The sequence below is a fragment of the Amphiprion ocellaris genome, chromosome 14 (assembly GCF_022539595.1).
Source record: "Amphiprion ocellaris isolate individual 3 ecotype Okinawa chromosome 14, ASM2253959v1, whole genome shotgun sequence".
Classification (NCBI taxonomy): domain Eukaryota; kingdom Metazoa; phylum Chordata; class Actinopteri; family Pomacentridae; genus Amphiprion; species Amphiprion ocellaris.
Window position 1 is genome coordinate 11,704,603 of NC_072779.1, and position 20,437 is coordinate 11,725,039.

At 39.7% G+C, this 20,437-nt stretch overlaps 3 protein-coding genes across 6 annotated transcripts in view; 2 read left to right on the forward strand and 1 right to left on the reverse strand.

Moving 5' to 3' along the window:
- The first annotated feature begins 208 nt into the window (after nucleotides 1–208).
- proser1 (proline and serine rich 1) lies at nucleotides 209–9,759 on the forward strand. 3 transcript variants are annotated; one of them, XM_055016983.1, is made up of 13 exons: nucleotides 209–829; nucleotides 924–989; nucleotides 2,270–2,338; nucleotides 2,430–2,524; nucleotides 2,645–2,738; nucleotides 3,023–3,133; nucleotides 3,739–3,834; nucleotides 4,345–4,423; nucleotides 4,689–4,781; nucleotides 5,932–6,438; nucleotides 7,036–7,270; nucleotides 8,285–8,429; nucleotides 8,524–9,759. In XM_055016983.1, the coding sequence occupies exons 1-13, from the start codon at nucleotides 785–787 to the stop codon at nucleotides 8,647–8,649; spliced, it is 1,761 nt and encodes a 586-aa protein (XP_054872958.1). In that variant the 5' UTR covers nucleotides 209–784; the 3' UTR covers nucleotides 8,650–9,759. The 3 variants fall into 3 exon arrangements, with proteins under 3 accessions (XP_054872958.1, XP_023122111.1, XP_023122119.1); XM_023266343.3 differs by having other exon boundaries at nucleotides 5,932–7,270; XM_023266351.3 differs by lacking the exon at nucleotides 4,689–4,781 and having other exon boundaries at nucleotides 5,932–7,270.
- A 1,275-nt stretch (nucleotides 9,760–11,034) lies between these two features.
- Nucleotides 11,035–15,104, forward strand: stoml3b (stomatin (EPB72)-like 3b). The gene is made up of 7 exons (XM_023266541.3): nucleotides 11,035–11,191; nucleotides 13,064–13,167; nucleotides 13,270–13,342; nucleotides 13,437–13,519; nucleotides 13,641–13,844; nucleotides 14,193–14,327; nucleotides 14,478–15,104. Exons 1-7 carry the CDS (start codon nucleotides 11,128–11,130, stop codon nucleotides 14,664–14,666), a joined length of 852 nt encoding a protein of 283 aa, XP_023122309.2. The 5' UTR covers nucleotides 11,035–11,127; the 3' UTR covers nucleotides 14,667–15,104.
- Nucleotides 15,105–15,789: 685 nt separating this feature from the next.
- mtus2a (microtubule associated tumor suppressor candidate 2a) overlaps nucleotides 15,790–20,437 on the reverse strand; it is a 47,225-nt gene continuing 42,577 nt past the window's right edge. For both annotated transcript variants that reach the window (XM_023266553.3, XM_023266562.3), the window contains exon 16: nucleotides 15,790–20,415. In XM_023266553.3, coding sequence (XP_023122321.2) covers nucleotides 19,884–20,415 — 532 coding nt within the window. In that variant the 3' untranslated portion in view covers nucleotides 15,790–19,883. The remainder of the gene's footprint in view (nucleotides 20,416–20,437) is intronic.

Genomic DNA, 20,437 nt, shown 5'->3' on the forward strand with positions numbered 1-20,437 from the left:
AAGATTGGCCTGACACTGCCTGTACAATATTACTAAAACTGAACATAAAATATCATACAAGCTAAACGCAATTAAAATTGGCTATTACTATGGTTATAAATTAATTACTTTAATTGATGGTAGTGATTCAACTATCTGTAACTTTGTTATTTTTTCACAGCTCTTGGTACAATATGTGTTTTTTCTGACCCGCTGCCTCGGAGGGGTCCTCACGGAGTGACGTTGTTAGCGCCAGCTGTCAGTCGCTAGTGTCTTTCCTAATGCGTTATGTTGGGATTTTCCTTAATTTTTTTGTTTCGGTCTTTATTGTAATATCACCAACACGTGATTTAAATTAAGCTTTATTGAACGGAGGTACAAATATCGGTTTCGTCTTTTCTAGTTTGCTTTTGTTGCGCTGTGCTCGGAATTGAGGTAGCTCCTGCTAGCTAGCTTGTTGTTAGCTGCGGATAAATCTGGTGCAGACAGGTTCTGCTCTGCAGACAGCTTCTCTTGTTTGGAAGTCATTGTTCACGGGCGGAAAAGTTACGGCGTGTGCAACGATTGTAATCACCATGCGGTTTTTAAATAATTTATTCCAAATGATTATTGCATTAAATAAACGTGCTCCCGATGAATTAGGAATTTAAATCAGGAAACCGGGGTCAGAAGATTATTTAGATTCAAAGTCATCCGGATGCATTTTATTTTAATGACCTCATCTGTTGTAATATAAACTGTGTATTTACTAATTGCGTGGTGTAGTAATTGTTCATTGTCAAAGCGTTTGTTTAAGTCAACAAACATGGATAAGAAATCATTTGACATCGTATTGGACGAGATAAGAAAGGTAAATGTCGTCTTATAGATACATTTTTGCCCGACTTAATACTTAAAATCGTCGCAGCTTCAAGCTTTGTTGACTCTTTATTATGTGTTTTTAGTGCGTCCTGACCGATCAGCGGATCAGAGCCATAGAGCAGGTGCATGGATATTTCTCCAGTGAGCAGGTAAGTGGCCGAACAGCAGCAGTTATGCAATGTTTACCTCTTTCCCGTTGTCATAAAGCTCCTAAGTGACATGACAAAAAAAGTAAAAATAAAAATCATGCCTCATGGTGGACCTGGTAAAAAGATTCCTTTATAACTTACCTCATAACCAGTATATATATATATATATATATATATATATATATATATATATATATATATATATATATATATATATATATATATATAAAATAAACCTTTGTTGGATGTAAGGTTCCCATATGCTGAAAATCCATTTTTATTGTGTTCTATGGTTATTATTAATTTGGGGATGGAAAATAAAAACTGTATTGATATGAAGAGATTTGCTTCTGACAACCATCAAGCCTCCTCACACCTTGATGGACTTCAGCTTTAAGGATAAAGATAAGGACAAGGATAAACTTTATTGATCCCACAGTGGGGAAAGTTCACTGTTACAGCAGCTCCAAAAGAAAAAGTACAAAAGTATAACAAGCCACTAAGAATTTGACTAAGCTGCTATGCATCAACTAAGAAATCAATGGTCATGCTCTCCAACTTTGTATAGGTGGGTCCTTACCTGCTAGTGACCCATTTATTATGAGCAGCTGCCTCACAGTCCACGGGGTTTGTTTGCCTTTCAGAACTGCTTCTACTAACAATTAAGTCTGTCAGTCATGAATAAAGCACACCAAAAATTATGCTATGGACTGACTGTTGGACTGGAGTGAACTAAAGAGTCTTAAGCACTCCCAGCAGCAGAAGAATTGAAGATCTAGTGCAACCGAATTCCCAATAAAGCTGTTGTCATCACATACATAGAGAGAGTTTTCTTCCTGAAGAGGACATGGGCAACAGCAGGTCCATTTTGCACTCCTGCTAAGTGACATGTTCTTCCAAACAAATTTCGTTGTACTTCAGCACAATGACAGTAAAGTCTCTTTATATTTATCTTTATTTAATATTGCAGATGCTGAAATAGCCCATGCAGAACAGGAGTAAAAATTAACCACTTTTGCAACTACGTGTTAGTTATAGTTTAGCGTGCATATGGAATTAGGTATAACTGTGACATTTTTGTTAGATTTATTATGTAGAGCTATTATTTTCACGAGATAAAGGTATGATTCCACCTAAAAGAGGAGAGCTTGTGTTACAGAGTGTCTTTTATTAATAGAGGATGTTATCAAAATTTCGTAGTTCTCTTCTGCTACTTCTGTACTCAAACATTGTAGCTATTGTGTTGTTGTAAGCTATAACAATGTCCTGAACATCTGCAGGTGATGGAAATACTGAAGTACTTCTCATGGGCAGAGCCTCAGATCAAAGCAGTTAAAGCTCTGCAGCATGTAAGTAACAGCTGGTTCTAGTGATTTAGGCCCCCATACTGTTCTGTTTTAAAGTGTTAGCTAAATATGTTTTCCCCTCTGTTCCCTTTAGAAAATGGTTGCAATCCCAACAACCAAAGTTGCAAACATCCTGAATTGTTTCACCTTCTCAAAGGACAGGCTGATTGTTCTGGAACTGATAGCTTTGTGAGTAAAATTTAAAAGAAGCGCTAACTGTACTTTTTCAACACTGTTGGTCAAATTTTGTATTGTAATATCTCGAACAACAAACGGAAAATTGTAATCTCGTTCTCTGTTTGTATACAGAAATATTTCAGATGCTCAAAATTATCGTCCTGTGGAGGATCTGTTTCGCATACACTTGTCTGAGAAGAAGCGTGCTCGTAGGATACTGGAACAGGTAGGTACACCTTTAAAAATTCATCTTCATGGTGGTGTCTGTGCTCTGGATAGGTTAGTTTATTTGCTAATATTGTGTCTAGGTATTAAAAGAGCTTTTCATGAAGCCCTGAAAGACAAACTTGTGAGATGAACAAGGCAAGCAATTAATACAATTAAAAATGTAACGATACAAAGTAGTTACACATCTTAACTAACAGGTGCGCGTGTAAATGCGTTATCTTTGTTTCTTTTATTTTTAAAAGTTTAATGCTGTTACATGCAATAATATTTGTGTTGTATTAGGTGTGTAAGGTTGGCTGCAAAGCTCCAGTAGCTATGATCTCCTCCTGTGGAATGATACCAGGAAATCCATACCCTAAAGGCAGACCCAGCTTGGTCACTGGCACATTCCCTGTAAGTATGCATTTGCTAATCACTACCACCTAATAATAGAAATAAAGATGTAGATTGTGTTATGTCTTTGGTTCTGTATGTCCTTGTGATTTAACCTGTTTCACCTTCATAGGTTATTTGTGAATAGATATTCACTGTTACTTTATTTAAAAGTTATATTTAACCAAGGTGTAAGGTCATGTTCTTGTAAACATGAAAACTCGACAGTGATATCCAGTAGAAACGTTATACATACACGAACACTACCCCATATGAACTAGATGACCTAATTAGATATGGGAGCGCTTTTATCCATTAATTTGCAAACACTTGCTTTCTGGAAGTTACTGTAACTCTTTAAGATGTTCAGCTAACAAGTTCAAATTGATACAGATATGAAGTACGCAAACACCTATCAGTTTGGAAAAAAAGATTTGCTAATTAGCTTAAATAAAAACTAATCTAGTTAAACATGAATTACTAAAGAATATTAAATACTTGACTCGCTCTCAAATAGGTGATTTTAAATTCTTTGTCTTGTAATTTTATTTGTAATACACTGTGGCAAAAGATTTATAGTGGAATGTTTTTCTGCTCACAATAACTCTGACTATTTTTGATTACAGGGTATCCCTCCGGTGAAAAAAGAAGCCGAGAAGAAAGAGGACCCCTCTATGGAGGGGAAAGGAATTGCTTCCCGGATTATAGGACCATTCAAACCTGTAAGCTCTAAAATCACACCCCGAGATGTAATGTAAAAGAGCTAGGATGCCCCAGAGAATACTAATGGCAGAGTTAGGAGCCCTCGCATGGTTTATTGCGTTACTTACACCTGATGAAGCTGTCATGCACTGTTATGTAAGCTAATGATAGGTGAGAATGCTCAGCTGACAGGACTTAGCAGAACAATAGAAACGCATACAGAACAAATACATGAGTAAAAACACACGGACGCTGCGCACGGCACTCCAGCTACTTCAATATAATGTTCTGGTGACTGATGAGATTATGAAACATCCTAAACAAAACTGCTGCACCATCTGCTACCTTAAAATGCTCCACTGGTTGGCAGGGAAAGCAGTGATTTATTTTTCAAATTTTTCATCTCTTTGTCTTCCAGTCAGTGTGTTAGCTGCCTTTTAACCCTGTTTTGTTTGCTTTGCAGATTCTGAGTTAACATTAGTGGGTTATTCAGTAACGTCATCTGTTATCCTTTTTTTTTTTTTTTTTAGTTTCCTTCATCCTACAACCCTCATCGGCCTGTTCCTTACCCTATACCACCATGCCGACCCCATGCCACCATCGCACCAAGTAAGTAACACACCACCTTACCTTTACCTGACCTGTACAGTATTCAGACACTGTATACAACCTGTCAGTGATTTAAATGACTAGTGAGGAGTTAATAATGCTGCTTTGAGCGGTGTACACATACATTGTCAGGTGTGTTTTATTGTTGTCTTCTGGGACTGGTTGAGGTACACTTAGTAGTGGGGTGCGTTGTGATTCTTTTGTATGTGTGCATGTGTGTATGAATGCGTGGTGGACACTGTTAATATGTGCAACTGCTACTCAGGTGCGTACAACAACGCAGGCCTTGTTTCTGTGGGAGGGGTTATAACAGCCAGCGTGCCCCCTCCCCCCTACAACTCCACCCACAAAGTAGCAGGTATGATTCGATGGATGCGAGTGCGTGCGTGCGAGAGCCAATAGACACTTCTTGAAGCTTGCTGCCTAACTTGCCAGCATGTTGCTTTACCTGTGCTCTCCAGTTTAATGTCTTTATCAGGTGAAGAATGCGCTTTTTACTTCTGTTCGTGCACACCAAGTGACCAGAAAAGTACAACCACTTGATTTAATTTGGACCTTTAATGCAATTTTTGAGGCCGTTTTGCCAGAATAGAAAGCATTATTTCAGTGTGGTGGACTAAATAGAATATGCTGCAGTGTCATAGCACACCACCACAAATGACAACCTAAAAGTCTGCCATGGAAAGGAGTCAACACACAAATAAGTACAGCAGTAGTCTCACTAAAAACAATTTGGGTTTGATTATTACGGTGCATCTTGCAGGTATTTCTGTTTTCTGGTCAGTCGGTGTAGAAGTATGTTTTTGGTGATTTGTGAGGATGGAGTTTGGGTTGCCTGGACAGGAATACTTTCAAACTAATGTCAACAATCTTTTTTTCTTTCTGGAATCATGCTTTGTGCTGGCATTTAACATGCATCGCTTGGGATAACTTATTTTTTCAACACAGTGTCTTAGCAGTTTTCACAATTGAAATACATCTTTTATGGCCTTTGGGGAGATTTCTGGTTAAAAGGACAAAGACTCTAGTTTTATTAAATTGGCAAAAGTCCAAAGCCAGATGTCCGGATGGGAATGTTTTAAGATGTGATGAAAGTTAATCTGAAGTTGCCAAATCTAATGAGTTAGGTTATCATTTCCCCAAAGGTAAGAAGAAGACATATTTTAATGTTGAAAATTCTTTTGAATTTACATGTAATCAGTTGCACGTAGGGATACTCTGGCTATTCTTTCTTGCTCTGTTTCTTCTCTTCATTTATCTATGTGAGTGGATTGGCTTTTTCACAATCATTTGTGGGCTTTAACCTGTTCTGCCTATGTCTTGATATGAAATCTGTTTTTAACAATCATATTACTGATGAGAAATATACAAAAATCTGTCATTTAATATAATATTATGTTTTGTTGATATGCAGTTAATTTTCATAGTTAATTCAACATCATGTCAGATAATAGTAGTCGTCATTTTAGATTACCTTTTTGCCAACTCTGATCTCCTTTAATTTCCAGGTTATACCAAACCAGGCAATCCGCAAAACACCACACCTGGAGTCAACAGCGGCCCCCTCCTCATTCCTCATGGCTCCACACCTTCTACCCCTGTCCCACCCCAGGCTTCTCCTGCTCAGCCACCTCCCACAACCCCTATCACTCCAGTTTTCCCCGGAATGGTGCCCTCTCACAACCCCAATGCCCCCTCTCCTTCCCCTGCTCCCTCCCCATCGGTAATCAAAGCAGGACCACAGACCCCCAGTGGGCATGCTACACCTACACCCTCATCTGTCATTAAAGCCCACACCCCGTCAGGCACCCCGTGTGGAACTCCAGTCCCAGGCAGTGGGCCCTTCTCTTCTCCCTTCCATGGTGTTTCTCGACCAGGCACCCCTGCCACCTCCCGCAGCGGCCCAGACTCCCTGTCTCAGATGAACTCCATTGGTTCTACTCAACCGAAGGTTTATTCCCAGTCCAATGACCACCATTCAGGACCCACGTTCCCTGGCATTCACCCACAAACAGGTAACCTGCCTGGGTCAGTGATCCGAAGTTACACACCCTCTGGACCATCATCTCTCACTCCTGGATCTTCCACTCCAGTAATTCCGAGCTGTTCCACCCCAGGCCCCAGTCCCAAACCTTCCCCTGTTCATCATGCACAAGCTCAGGCTGTGATGGCTGGAGCTCTTAACAGACATGCGGGGGGTGGCAGTGGTAGTAACAGCCCTGTGCCCTCTGCTTTTAAGGGAACCTCTCGCTCTGGCACGCCATCGGTTAGCTCACTGGTGGCGCCAGGTTCTGCACAGGCCGCCCTGGTGCGTTCCTTGGGTCTGTCACATCCATCAGGTTCTCCTCAAGTCTCTCTCCCTAGTCCTGTTGCTATCACCGGGCTCCAAGCACTGTCTTCTAGCCCAGCACCCTCTCATTATCCTGGCCTGTCGCCTTTTCCCTCTCTTCCTCCTTCCACCATCCCTTCATCCATGCCCACACTACCTCCAACTTCCAACATTTCCAGCCACCCATCAACGTCCATCTACCCAGGCTTGGCTCCCAGTGCAGCCCAAAGTGCAGCCTCTCCTTTTGGTCTAGGCCTTACTTCTGCCCCCTCTATATTCCCAGGCCTACCGCCTGGGCCTAACCCCACTACCTTCCCTGGACTGGGTGTGTCAGGGGGGCATGGTGCTGGGAGTCCTGTTCTGCCGTCATTCATGGGACTACCAGGGGCCACTCCATCTTCAGTGGCATCAGTGGCACCACTGCAGGCAGCAGCGGCAGCAGCAGCAGTTGGGGTTCCATCATCATCACCAGTTTTACCAGGTTTTGCATCTGCCTTCAGCTCCAATTTCCAGCCTGGGTATGTTAACTTCTTTGCATTTTTACTGACCAGTATAGATAAACTTTGTCATAATCTGAGAAGACCCTAGGGATGATCTCATAATGGTTTGAATACCAATCTTGCTAGCCAGTACAGTAGTCTTATATTGTCTCTCTCTCATGGTAATGCCTGAGTACAGTCGACAGTGGTCAAAATTTTCACTATGTAATATGGAACATATGACGAGGATTTCCACTTGCTTGTACAGAGGCTGAAAAAAGGGCATCATAAATCATGTCAATCAGTTTTTCCATACTAAGTTTTATGTGATACGTGACACACAGGACCTACAAAGTTCAAAGTCCACTTGTCTTATCAAATCTTGTGTCAGCCATAGACTTTGGTTTATGTTGTCTCAAAGAAAGCTTTACCATCTGTATGGGGTAATTACTGCAAGCCAGAGTTGGTTCTGTTGTCTTGTCGGTGACAATGTGCCACAAGCACAAGCCTCACCTTTGTTGACATGTCATGCACTCTAGGGCCAGGTGGTGCTCTTTATTGTAACAGCTATTGAAGCAGCCAGCAAGTTAGCAAACAACGTAGTATAGTTAGAATGAATAAAGAAAAAATGTATCCAGAAAAAATACATTACTTAAGATTAAATATTTTTCAATTGCTATGATATAATATTAACTCCGATCTTCTAATTCAATATAAGCACAAATATTGGTAAATTATAATGTATATTGATAAGATGCATGTAAGATTAACTTCCTGGAGTCTCCAGTGGTTGCTGCTCTACTGCTCAGTTATCCCGCAGGCTTTGTACAGATAAAAAAACAAAACAAGGTATAACATGTTATTTTATTAGCTAGAATGCTAACTGTTACAATTAAATCAACAGATAAAAGCGTGATACCAATTTGTCATCATGTTATTTATTAGAGAGGGAACGTGAATGTGTGTAGGGCTGAACTGTTTGTGCAGAGAGCAACAAAACTAGTACTCATTACGAGTTTCTTTATCTGACGGTGGTTGTTGCGCATGTTCCAGTTTGAGCAGCGGACTTCAACCTCCAGGAAGTAGTGGCTTCCCGGGCTTGCTGTCTTTCCCTGGAGTACCGGGTTTCTCTCCCTCTGCCTCCCCTGCAGCCCTTGGTGGCCTCCACAATCCAACCATGCAGTCTGCCCTGCTGCAGGTAGACACACACACTGTTCTTTGGTCACAATAGTTGAAAGGCATAGCTTGTTAAAGCCCCACTGCTACCAAAATGTTTCTGTTTCTCATTGCAGGCTCATCCTACATCTGCCTTGGAGAGCTTTCCTCCTCAACCCAACAGTTTCACCAACTACCCTCCAGGTCCAGGAAACCCCTTCCCCCTCCAGCCAGGCCTGCACCCCCAGTTGGGTTGGCAGTGAAACCCGCTGTACATTTGCAAACAGGAAGTAGACTTACATGTTCATCTCTGCAGTTCACCCTGACCTACGCCTCAGCTGATGAGGCTTTTTATTTTTGGCCTTGCACCCTGAGGAGCACAGGACAAAATATTGGAGAGTTTCATTACTATGTATGTTACAGCAAGGTTAATTTCATAATGCAAACAACACTACTTTGGAAACAAGTGAAAGTATTTGAGGGGGAGAAGGCATATTTGTAATATTCACAGTTGGACAGTTGTAAATATCAGTTGTCGAAGTTGTTAGGTTCCACATGTAGACTGTGACTGGTTTTAATGTTAGCCCTACTTCCCTGTTTTTAATCAATGAATTATAGAAAATTTAACAAATCTACATGATACATGTAATGAATTGACAGTATCCCGATGTAGTATTTCATGTCCGATCTCAGAGGAAAGGAAATGTTACGAACTGGTTGACTTGAATCTAAGAATTGTGACATGAACGTCTTCACTGACTTACATTGTATGTCACATTTTGAAGTCGGCTTACCATAAATATTTTTATCACCTGTGTCAAGGGTGAGAGTGTTGTACACAAAAACTTGCATTTGGCAGCTCTACTCATGTTTCTTTTCTTTTTTAAAAATATTTGTCGCTGTCAGCAATTAACTGTGATTCACCTTTTTTTTATGTTTACAAAGTTCTTTTGACAAACGTGACACAGCTAGTACTGTGACTGCAGCATTTGACGAGACATACTGTACACAGATGTTTTCCGACTACATGAAGCTTTGTTGGATTAATTTGTGGACTTATATGACTATTTTTATGTTATTCTTCACATACTGAGTGAAACTGTACTTCTACTTCATTTGCTGTACATCTCTGTAGTAATCTGTCCTACAGAGGTTAAGTCGCAAACAGTTACTTTATTATTTGAAAGTAATAGACATTTAGTTTGTTGCATTGTGTTGTTTTTGTTTTGCCATTTTTGTACTTGCACCATTTTTTTCTTTAGTTTTTTTATTTGACAGTTAGCTGCTGGTTGCTGTAGCTGTTATTGTATCTGTAGTCTATGTGATGCCACGACTATCGGGCACTCGCTAAATAAAATTACTGGAGCTGATAATTTTTTTGGATGGCTTTATTTAATGGAAAATAAATATTACAGAACTACAAACACAGCTAGATGTGCAGATCTCATAGTTATGGTCAGATGTTGCTTTTAAATGGAAAAAAATAGATGCATAAATTACAGAACAGAGTCTAAAAAACACAAGTGCTTTGTTATAAAAGGAGTGGATTGTTGGGGCAAATTGACATGCATATGGACACCACAGTGTGATTTAAAATACATATTAGTAGTAGTATTGTTATGATTATTAAAACAATGGTTTATGGCCAAAGAGACAACTATGTGAAAATTTGTCCAACCCTCAGTGTGAAGACTTTTACAGCATCTTTACAGTCCATTTAGCACTTAATACAGTGCTTATCAAGTCATCCATATTATTGCTCAACACGCAAGTGCTCAGTCATGTGCCAGTGAGTAATGAGGCTTCAAAATCTAGTTCTCGCCGTCACTTTTTCCATTTTCAGTAATTTTCCATTCATGCACTGGCATAACCAAACCTGCAATCTTCGAGCATTTTACATGCAAAAAAACATGTAACTAAAATATCAATTTAATGTCATGCCACATTTCATTGTCATCTGATTTTACATAGTTTTGCTTTTTGTAAGAATTTGTCTTTTTCTTCAGTAGATAATTTTGATATTTTGATCCTACAGTCTAAGAAATGCTTGAACTTGATGAATTTGCATTTACATTTACATTAAGTACATTGCAGATAGAATTATTTCCCCATTTACATGCATATGTGTTTACAGTTTATTCAGCCTTTTGTTCATACTACCAACATGAACATGTCTGAAATGGGGAATTTCCATACTTCCTTTTTTTATGTGGTTTTCTTTCACCTTTTCGCTCTTAAAGGGGTAGTGCAAAGCATTTCTGCATTCACCATAAAGAGTTCCTTTTTGTAGTAGGGACTGGATTAAAAGAATTAACACCAATTGTACAGGAGAGAAACGCCATCAGAAAATATTTTAAGATGTTCAACTGAATTGGGACTGGCCAGACTCAATATGCCAAGTCTCAAATGGACAATAGAATATATTCAATATTATCCCTCATTACACAATGTATATTTTAAGTATTTCAATTACTTATTTTATTTATTGGCAGCCAAGCAAGATTTAGTTTCCCTGTGCGTCACACCTAAAACATGGCATTGCAAAACCTCTGAGATTATCCATTGACCATCATCACGAAAATTGTACTTTGTAGATGATCAACCCAGAGTCAGAGCCACACCTACACCTTTAGCCACATTTTATTGCAGCATGGCCACTTTAAAAGGCTGGATCACCTCCTCTTGATTAGTTGCACTTCCGCTAACTGACTCCTACCACCACTCTCAGTTTTAAGCAGTTAATGGAAATGGAGGGCCATATGGAAAGTCAGAAGAGAAGAGGAAGGAGCAATGAAGACCTCGTTTGTAAGTTAACCTCAATTTATTATTATTTTGTTTTAACTGAGTTTTAATGTTACATAACTGGTTGTTTATTACTATTACTAAAACAGACTTGGTTAAAAAGCTAAGATCAACAAAGGTGTTGTTTACTATTCCCTAACCATGACCTCCATGTTAAATGTACACTGCTATTATATTGTCTGTTTTGTTAGCAGGAGTGCTTTATGTATTTTCTATAGACCGGAGCTTACCTGTGAAGGTGGAAAGCAGCCCTAGTGGTTAGGGCTTAGTGTATCTCCATCGTCATAGAGACAGAAATCACATGTCACAGACATAAATGGTCCCAAAAGCATGTGACTGTGAGTGTTTGTGTGTCTGTGTACATGTCTTTTTTTTTTTTTTTTTTTTTTTTTTGTCTGCATTTGTTCTCATTGTTTAACTCCACAAAAGGGGAGTCAACATTATATGAGATTGATGCATATTTTAGTCTTGCAGCCAAATATTTTAATATTTAGTGCATGTGTGTGACCATCACCAGCCCTCCCTGAAAGCTAAGCAGACCTTCTTTATTAGAATTCCCTATGATGAGCCAGGGAGGGGAGTGCTACACCTCAGTGATGTGTGGGGGAAACAAAGACTGAACAGGACGAACAGGACGAACAGGACGAACAGGGATAGAAACTAACAGGCGTTGCTATTGCAATTAAAGATTGTAAGGTGGTGTGTCTGTGTACATGTCTGTTACTTCGGTGAGAAGGGAAAGCTGTCCTGTGACACACTTAGTTTCGGCTCAGGTGTATGTAAATGTGTCCAAATGTGGTTGTTGATAAGGGATTCTTTCCATATCAGAGCTTATTTCTTTATGTCTTGGATTATCACCAACCTGTTGGACTTAATAATGTAACAAAGATAGCTGTGTGATAAAGCACTAATCTATAAAACATGAATTTAGTACACAGTTAGTGACTTTACCGTGAATAGTGTAAACTATAATTCTACTGCAGTGATGCTTAATCAGCATTTTAGTGACCTTTCTCATTATCTTTCATAGATAATATGAAACTGTGGAGGTGAACTTGCAAATATTTATAATGTGGAATAATAGTTCAGTAGCGAAACTTAATTTAGGTCAAAAACAGAAGGCTGTTTCCTGTTGTTGAATAAATTTCCTGTGGTTTGACCTAGAAAGACAGAACGTGTTTTTTTTTTTTTTTTTTTACTATTCCCAGGGCAAAGGAAATGACAGCAGAAGCAATATAAAGACCATGAAATTGAGGCTTTACATCAAAATATAGTTTTAGTCCTCTCATTGTATAATTCTGCGTGCTGCTCAAGTGACAACCATGAAGTCAGATGTCAATGTATGATGGCTTTATTGCAAAACATGCAGGGGTAGAGTCATAGAAGCTGGTGAATGAGTATGACACACAGACTCTCCTTATTGTACGAGTAAACATTTCGCTGTTTGCACTGTATACAGGAGAGTTTCTGTGCGTAAACAGAAAGCTGATCTGTGCGTAAACTGCTAGTGCTTTTATCAGCGTCCATTATGATCTCAAGGACAATATTAATTCCACCTGCGGCATTTAAAATTAGCTGCTGCGCCGCTTTTGTATTGTGTGTTTGACTAATGGTCAGTTAAGAGCTGAAAGCTGCTCGCGGTCTGCTGTGTTGTAGATACAGAGAGCCTAAAAGCAACACCTCCACTTCCAAAGTGCTCCAAAATAATTTCAAACTAGTTTCTAAAAAGCATCTGTCTGAAACTTTATGGCTGATTTTCATATTTCTACTCAATATGCCCCGAGGAATCAGATTTTAGTAATTCTTCTCCATTTCACATTTTGTTATGGGGTTGACAGTATAACAAACACACCACTGTTTTGTCTTTCTCTTTAGCTGAACGAACGGGGGCATTAGGATGCGTTGGTTGGACCATTGTCATACTCTCTGGCATGTTCGTTGTTCTCCTCTTCCCCCTTACAATCTGGTTTTGTTTCAGGGTAAGTCAGCTCAGGAAGCCTCACAGTGGGCTGAAGAGCAGAAACCACTATTTCCTTTACTGCAAATGTGAATGTGAACTGAATGTCTTTGTGGTATTGCAGATAGTTCAGGAGTACGAGCGTGCTGTCATCTTCAGACTGGGCCGCATAACAGACAGGAGACCTAAAGGACCAGGTAGGAACAACACCCACCAACTTTTTAAAAAAATTGTGGACCAGCTGATAAAACAACATTAAAGAGCAACATATTTTTCTTTTTTTGTCCATAGGAATCTTCTTCATTTTGCCATGTACTGATTCCTTTGTGAAAGTGGATCTGCGAACAGTTTCCTTTGATATCCCACCACAAGAGGTAGAACAAACACCCAAAAAAAACCCCAAAAAACAGAGAAATGCTCCTTTGCAGCCTTAAAAAATATTTCACTTAAAAATGAGTGGACACGCACATGAACTGACATGTATTTCTACTCTAGATCCTGACCAAGGATTCAGTAACAATTAGTGTGGACGGTGTGGTGTACTTCCGGGTCAGTGACCCCATCGCGTCTGTGGCCAACGTGTCTAATGCTGACTTTTCCACCCGTCTGCTGGCACAAACCACCCTCCGAAATGTCCTGGGAACTAAGAACCTTGCTGAGGTTCTGTCTGACCGTGAGGGCATTGCTCACAGCATGCAGGTACAAAATCTGAAGCCCGTTTAAAGTCGGCAAGCCTTTGAAACTAGCACATATCACACACCTAAATGCACAAGCAGGGATCAAACCCAAAATAAATTTCAGCGCCTTCCTATGGTAAAGTGGATTTGACGTGTGAGGCTGTTAGTAAGCTGTGATGTTGGTCTCAAGAGATTTTTTTGAGAAGCTAGAATTCCCTTTTTAGCTAATTGCTTTTGACCGGATAGTGTGATTCATTTTATTTTTAACAAAGAGACCTATTCTACATCAGTGGGATCTCTTTTGAGACTCTCTAGTGCCAATAAATAAAGAGCTACAGGTATGAGCCCTTTCTCTTCCTGTCTTTTCCAGAGTAACCTGGATGAAGCCACAGACCACTGGGGCATCAAGGTGGAGCGCGTGGAGATTAAGGACGTGAAGCTGCCACATCAGCTGCAGAGAGCCATGGCTGCTGAAGCCGAGGCTGCACGAGAGGCCAGAGCTAAGGTCAGGACATGTAAAATAGCAGATGCATACAGTATTATACAAGCATGATTTCATAAACACAATGTGCACATTCAAGTGCTGAATAATTATTTAAAGATAACTTGAAGTTAAATTTAGGCTCTCCTCATATTTTTCTCTCTGGATCCATAGGTGATTGCAGCAGAGGGTGAGATGAATGCATCACGTGCCCTGAAGGAGGCGTCCCTAGTGATTGCAGAGTCTCCGTCAGCCCTGCAGCTTCGTTACCTGCAGACCCTCAACACCATCGCGGCAGAGAAGAACTCCACCATCATCTTCCCTCTGCCCATGGACGTGTTGTCTCACTTCATGCGGAAGTGAGGTGTCAGGCTCAGCGCTAGCTCTGTGTACTGATTTTCATAAAAAATGAGTCGAATGGGATTGGATCATATTTCTGTGCCTGTTTTCAGGGTGCAAATAATGCTGACACTGCATGGCTCTACAAGTGATTACAAAAGACAGCTTTTTGGTTTATACAGTCAAGCTGCGATGAGGCCAGGCTCACTACCCATTGTGATTTAGATTCAGAGTAGTTGCTATGTATAAATGAAATTGTTTTAAAATTTGAAAATGAATTGTACATCGTTCATAATGTTCTACAGTGCAATACTGACCGGCCACGTGTTTTGATACATTTTTGTAAAATATTGAAAATCTTTAGTTTTATTTTCTGTAATACAACTTGCAGATGCTCTGTTGCTTTTTGGTTCATGAATTCCTATTATCCCCATGTACTTTAAATAAAGTCTATATCAGTCATTTTGCAGATTGGTGTTTGTGTTCGCTGGGCTTCAGGTCACATTTGGAAACAAGAATACCCAGTAACAAAAGGATGACTGTGTTTATACATGAAAAGAAGAAATTTAAGGAAATACATGGAACTGAAAACAGTCAAATTTATGCAAATAGTACTTTTTGGAATGATTTTTTTGTGGCGTCTTAAAGCTGAGTGTTCTTCTAATGTAAGAAAGAAAGACAGCAGGCTGAACAAAGAAAATGTAATGTCAAAAATGTCAATATCAGCAAACTCTAAACCTGTTAAAACTATTTAAATACAGTGAAACTTTTACTCATAGCCTGTCCTGACTATGCAAGCCTGTGGTTAAAGACCATTTCCCGTAAAAAAAAGAATCTATATATCTATTTTTTTTTTTTTTTTTTTTTTACCTTGTTGATATGTCGACATGTTAACATAACTTGCAGGGTGGGCATCTTCATATTTTTCTTCAGTATCAATTTCTGGATTGAACATGTATGGCTGAATTACTACAATATAGCAACTTGACTGTAGTATTACTGTACTGTTAGAGCAGAGTTGTAGGTGAGCTGGTGTGCTCAAGCTGCAGCAAGTGGCAAAGGGATCAGTGGAGACATTAATTATTTTCATGGATTTGAATACACTTAACTGGAAAGCAAGAATTGTCCTTAGTTAAAACATGAAGACTTTCTTAAGTTTTCTTAAATATTTTAATAGTGTGTTCTCCCCAAAAAGTACAGATAAGAGCATCAACATACTGTGTGTACATTACATTGATGAACTATTCATTCCTCGTCTTCTAGGTCTCCTACGCTACAGTTACATCTTGACCATCACGAATGCAGAGAGGTAAAAGAAGAGAAAAGGGAGAGCGAGAAACAGCGAAGACAAGAAAAAAAAACATGCTTCTATTACTCTGTTGGTGCACTAAGACACAACTCATGTTGTAAATGTATTTACATTCAAACGTACAATCAGTGCCAGAACCAACAAAATTCAGTGAACTTTGTCTCTGGACCAAAATCCGAAAGGAGTAATTGTATAGCTTACCTCCACAAATTCAAATTGTAATGCTGAAAGTTGACAAGCCATGGAAACGTTTGCTACAATAGCATTTAAATATCAACGTGGACGTTTTACTCCCTAATGAATGAAATACATTACTCATGTTTAGTTTTGTGGGGAGGCTCGACCAAGTGCTACATATTAAATAGCTGCTACATCGCGGTCTGGCAAGAGGTCCTTCTATATTAAACAAAATCAAAGGACTGACTTGTATAAAATGCAGTCATTACATTTTTGACATTCAGCGCATAGTGAGACACAAATGTCCACAGGACACATTGAAGGGTCAATACAATACCAGTTCATTGTTTAGAAATCATAGTCCATTCAAACGTGAAATATTCATTTGAGTTGAAAATTGGTAACTTTACGCTGTCATTTGTAAACAATACTTTTGTTGCATCCTTAGACTGTGGTTTGTTGCAGCTGAAGTGACCTTTAGGAGGGACCCTAAAGAATCATTCAATGACATGGGTCATGTAATCCTAAACGTCTGAAAACACAGTGACTTTCTGACTGGTATATTCTTACAATTGATCGTTATGCAAAGACATTCTCAAAATCATTGGCGTAGGTACAAAATCAGTGACAATTGAGATGCATTTCTCAAATCCTATGCTGCACCTGACATTCTTCTGTTTAAGAGCATTTAACCCTGTGTTCGCATCATACAAAAAAATCTCAAAAATCCATGAAAACAATCACTTCTTTTTTTTTTTTTAAACTTTTATCAAGACCGTCAAAAGTGCTGGTATAGCAATTACAGATCTACTGAAAAGTCTGAAAAACTGGTAACTCAGAAACAACATCCTTTATATGCTGGTAAAAAGGTTACATTTTCATCAGCAACTGAACAGAAGATGTAACAATGGGCGCTGTAAGAAATTTCTAAAATCTGTGCCAGACCTCAGTAATGAAGCCCCACACCCAGCCCGCCCCCTCATGCATCTATTTAACTATTAACAATATTACATTAGTTTTCTGCCGCTAACTCATGCTCCCATTTGCAATGTAACACAGACTTACTCTCATCCTTTCTCTCTGGACTTGTCTATTTACAGCAGCTCATTTTAATAGTCTGAATAGCTGTAGCTTCGTTTGTGTGTCAGTAAATCACTGAGATTACATTGTTTTTAACTGTAGTTTTCAGCGGTGACTTGCTCAAAGCCAGATGAAAGATTAAGACCCTGAGGGTAAGTTAGTCAGTAGAGTAGAGTACAGTACAGGAGGCAGATATAACATACTGTATGCAATAAAATAGTTCTCATTTTTATAAACCACTGGTTGATTTCTCTAGTGTATCTTATATATGTGGAAAAAGTATCTCGGGAAATATCTTGAGAGTGTATAATGTTCTGCTGAGAAGCTATACAAAAGAAAACTGAAAGCATTTCTAATCTAAATTTAGAAAACAATTCCCTGAACGATATATTTGTGAGCACTGACAATTCAGTGCAGTTTGCAAAGTTTAGAACATAATGATGAAAGAATTAAAAAAGTGTTATTCACATAAATACACCAGAATCATCAGAGGAGGTTATGAAGAGGTTAACACAGGTTCAGAAAGGTCTACACTAATCTAATACATCACAAAGAGGTAAACAGAGGATTAACTTGTTTTTTTTTTTTTTAAAACCTACATAGCTTATAGACATATATATCATAAGACAGTCTCCTGAACACTATCTATGTACAGGTGTATGCAAAAATCTGTGCATCCATGTGTAAACTGCATTCATTCTCGGCTCATCTTACGAATACTAATGAGCCAATTAAGACCTACTGACATTTGAAGACAGCCTAATATTTGCTCGAAGGGTTGTTTTTACACCTTCTAACTTCAGTAAAACATACAATTTGCCCAGGGGTGTTAGATGTTTTGCATACAGCTGTATGTGTGAGGACGACAAGTCAAATAATCTGCAGCTTATCTGCTTTCTCCTTGGGCACATCACATCACAATTCCACTTGTGTCCCATAAGTGGTATTTTTCAAAGTTACGAACATCATTTATTTCCTCCACACCTCAAGCTTAATAAATAGATCACAGCAATAATAAAGTTTCACAATAAAACTGGAAGACTTTCACAGTACATGCTTGCTTAAGTAGCAAAATACATGTAACAAATAAATTAGATAGAAACATCGCATCATAAAGAAATTCACAACATTTAGAACAGTGATTCCTGTGCTAGGTTTCCCCCTTAGCTTTGAGCTCCCTGGTAGCTGTGTGATTTTGTTGTTGTTTGCTGTTGAGCTACGGAACACAACAGGCTGCACATTCCCACTGAGGTAAATACAAAATGGCAGACATAGTTTTTGCAAGTTGACCTGAGGGATCCCAAAAGTGAAAAGTAGCTCATGTGGTGAGACACTGTCGGAAGACCTGGCAAGGTTTCTTTTATTTAAAAAAAACAAAACAAAACACTTTGAACATCAAGGTCTTTGTATTTTGCAGGTTAAATGGCTGGGGTTCCAAGGAGGGCTGTCCCACACAAGTAAAACTATCAGCACGGAACTAATTAGAAAACTTTTGACTAATACTTTAACTAACAAACCAATTCTTTATCCAAAGTCCTTAAAAAATAAAACGTTGGTCGTTCTCTGCTGGTGAGGTGGCAGGACCGAGTATAAGGCGCTTTGTTTAGGATTTTTCCAGATGAAAAACAAAACGAAAAAAAAATATTCACTTGAAAGCTGATTCAGTTCATAATCTAGAATTGCAATCCATTTATTAAAACAGAATTGAGTGCAAGAAACTAATCCCAGTGAGAAAACATAGCTTATTCTGCTAAGGACATGACTGTGTTTTTCACAAGAGTGTGCTACTTTCCATCTGCACTGTTGTACTGTGCAGGACTCATGACTACCCATGCAAAGGGAGGTTTAACCTTTCAACACTGTCTGTGCCACTATCATACAGTATATACACTCTACATTTCAAGACTCTATATTAATACAAGTGTGGACTGGGGACAAAGAGCTGAGCTGCAGTCATCTGTTATGTATTTTCACATTACAGTATGTCTGAGCGTATTTCAAAAAGTTGTCAGCCTCACCAAGAAACAAGAGGCTATCGCCCATTTTGGGGCATAACTGTATACTATATTGCCTTATATCACTATTCACAAAAACTTAAATGTTTGAAGCAATCAAAGAAAAAAGGAGAGGAAAGCTGGTGTGCTGTTGCTCCAGGACAATGCATTCATCCACGCAGCACAGGTGGCAGAAGCAGCTAAATGTTGTTTCTCACAAGACCTGCCCCGTCTGTCTTCTGTCTTTTCCCTCAATTAAAATCCAACTTGTATGGTCACCATTTTCAGATCGATGAATATGTCATGCATGCTGTTGAGGAATATCTGGAGGCTCAGGATGTGACCTTCTTCCGTGAAGGGACCGTGAAGCTTGAACTCTGGTGGACAAAGTGCATTGAAGTTAATGGAGACTATGGAACAATCTTCCTCTTGTGACATTTTCCCGGTGAGGCCAGAACTTTCTGAAGTGCCCTAGTATTCATGTTATGTTATTGTATTTCTGTGTATCAAATTGTGTTTAACATGATGCTTGGGGAGTTCAACATTGTGTTACTGCGTTCCTTTGATGCAGACTTTACTGTGTCCAATTCCACAAATGTTCTTATTTCTTCATCCAAAAGGGGAGGTGGAGAGAGAAAATATGTAAGAAAAAAGGGGCAATTAGTCAGATAAAGAAAGAGCTTATCTCTGTAAAGAGCTAAGACAAGAATTTGAGTTACAGCGACTGGCCGACGCCCTGTGTGTCGGTGTGGCTGGGTTGGAGGAGGAATTCTGATTAACCGCTGCCCTGTGAGCAGGTGTGGCTGGGTTGGAGGAGGAATTCTGATTAACCGCTGCCCTGTGAGCGGGTGTGGCTGGGTTGGAGGAGAAATTCTGATTAACCGCTGCCCTGTGAGCAGGTGTGGCCGGTCCTGGGGAGAGATTTTGATTAGTAGCAGCTCTGTGGGAGGGAGAGGAGTATTGGGCCTGCTGGGAACAGCCGTGGCAGTGAGTGGGGGAGTCGCACCCTGCAACAGGTGAGGAGAAGAAAAGCGGGGATGAGGGGACGGGGGAGGTAGAGAAGGAGCGGTGCAGTGGGGAGGAGGCGGGGGACATCAGCGGGCTGGTCTGGAGACGCCACAGCAGCTCCTCGTTGTTCCGACTCAGTCGCTTCTTCTCAGTGCTCTCCTTCTCGACAGACTCCTGGAGGTTGGCGTTATCCTCTGACAGTTGCCTGCAGGGGCAACAGCACAGAG

Bases quoted from the DNA above. Each gene is read 5' to 3' on its own strand.
- proser1 (XM_023266343.3), top strand. From the start codon at position 785: ATGGATAAGAAATCATTTGACATCGTATTGGACGAGATAAGAAAG. The intron at 2,339-2,429 runs GTAAGTAACAGC...TGTTCCCTTTAG, and splicing joins CAGTTAAAGCTCTGCAGCAT to AAAATGGTTGCAATCCCAAC. The intron at 2,525-2,644 runs GTGAGTAAAATT...GTTTGTATACAG, and splicing joins GTTCTGGAACTGATAGCTTT to AAATATTTCAGATGCTCAAA.
- stoml3b (XM_023266541.3), top strand. From the start codon at position 11,128: ATGGAAATGGAGGGCCATATGGAAAGTCAGAAGAGAAGAGGAAGGAGC. The intron at 11,192-13,063 runs GTAAGTTAACCT...CTTTCTCTTTAG, and splicing joins GAGCAATGAAGACCTCGTTT to CTGAACGAACGGGGGCATTA. The intron at 14,328-14,477 runs GTCAGGACATGT...CTGGATCCATAG, and splicing joins CACGAGAGGCCAGAGCTAAG to GTGATTGCAGCAGAGGGTGA.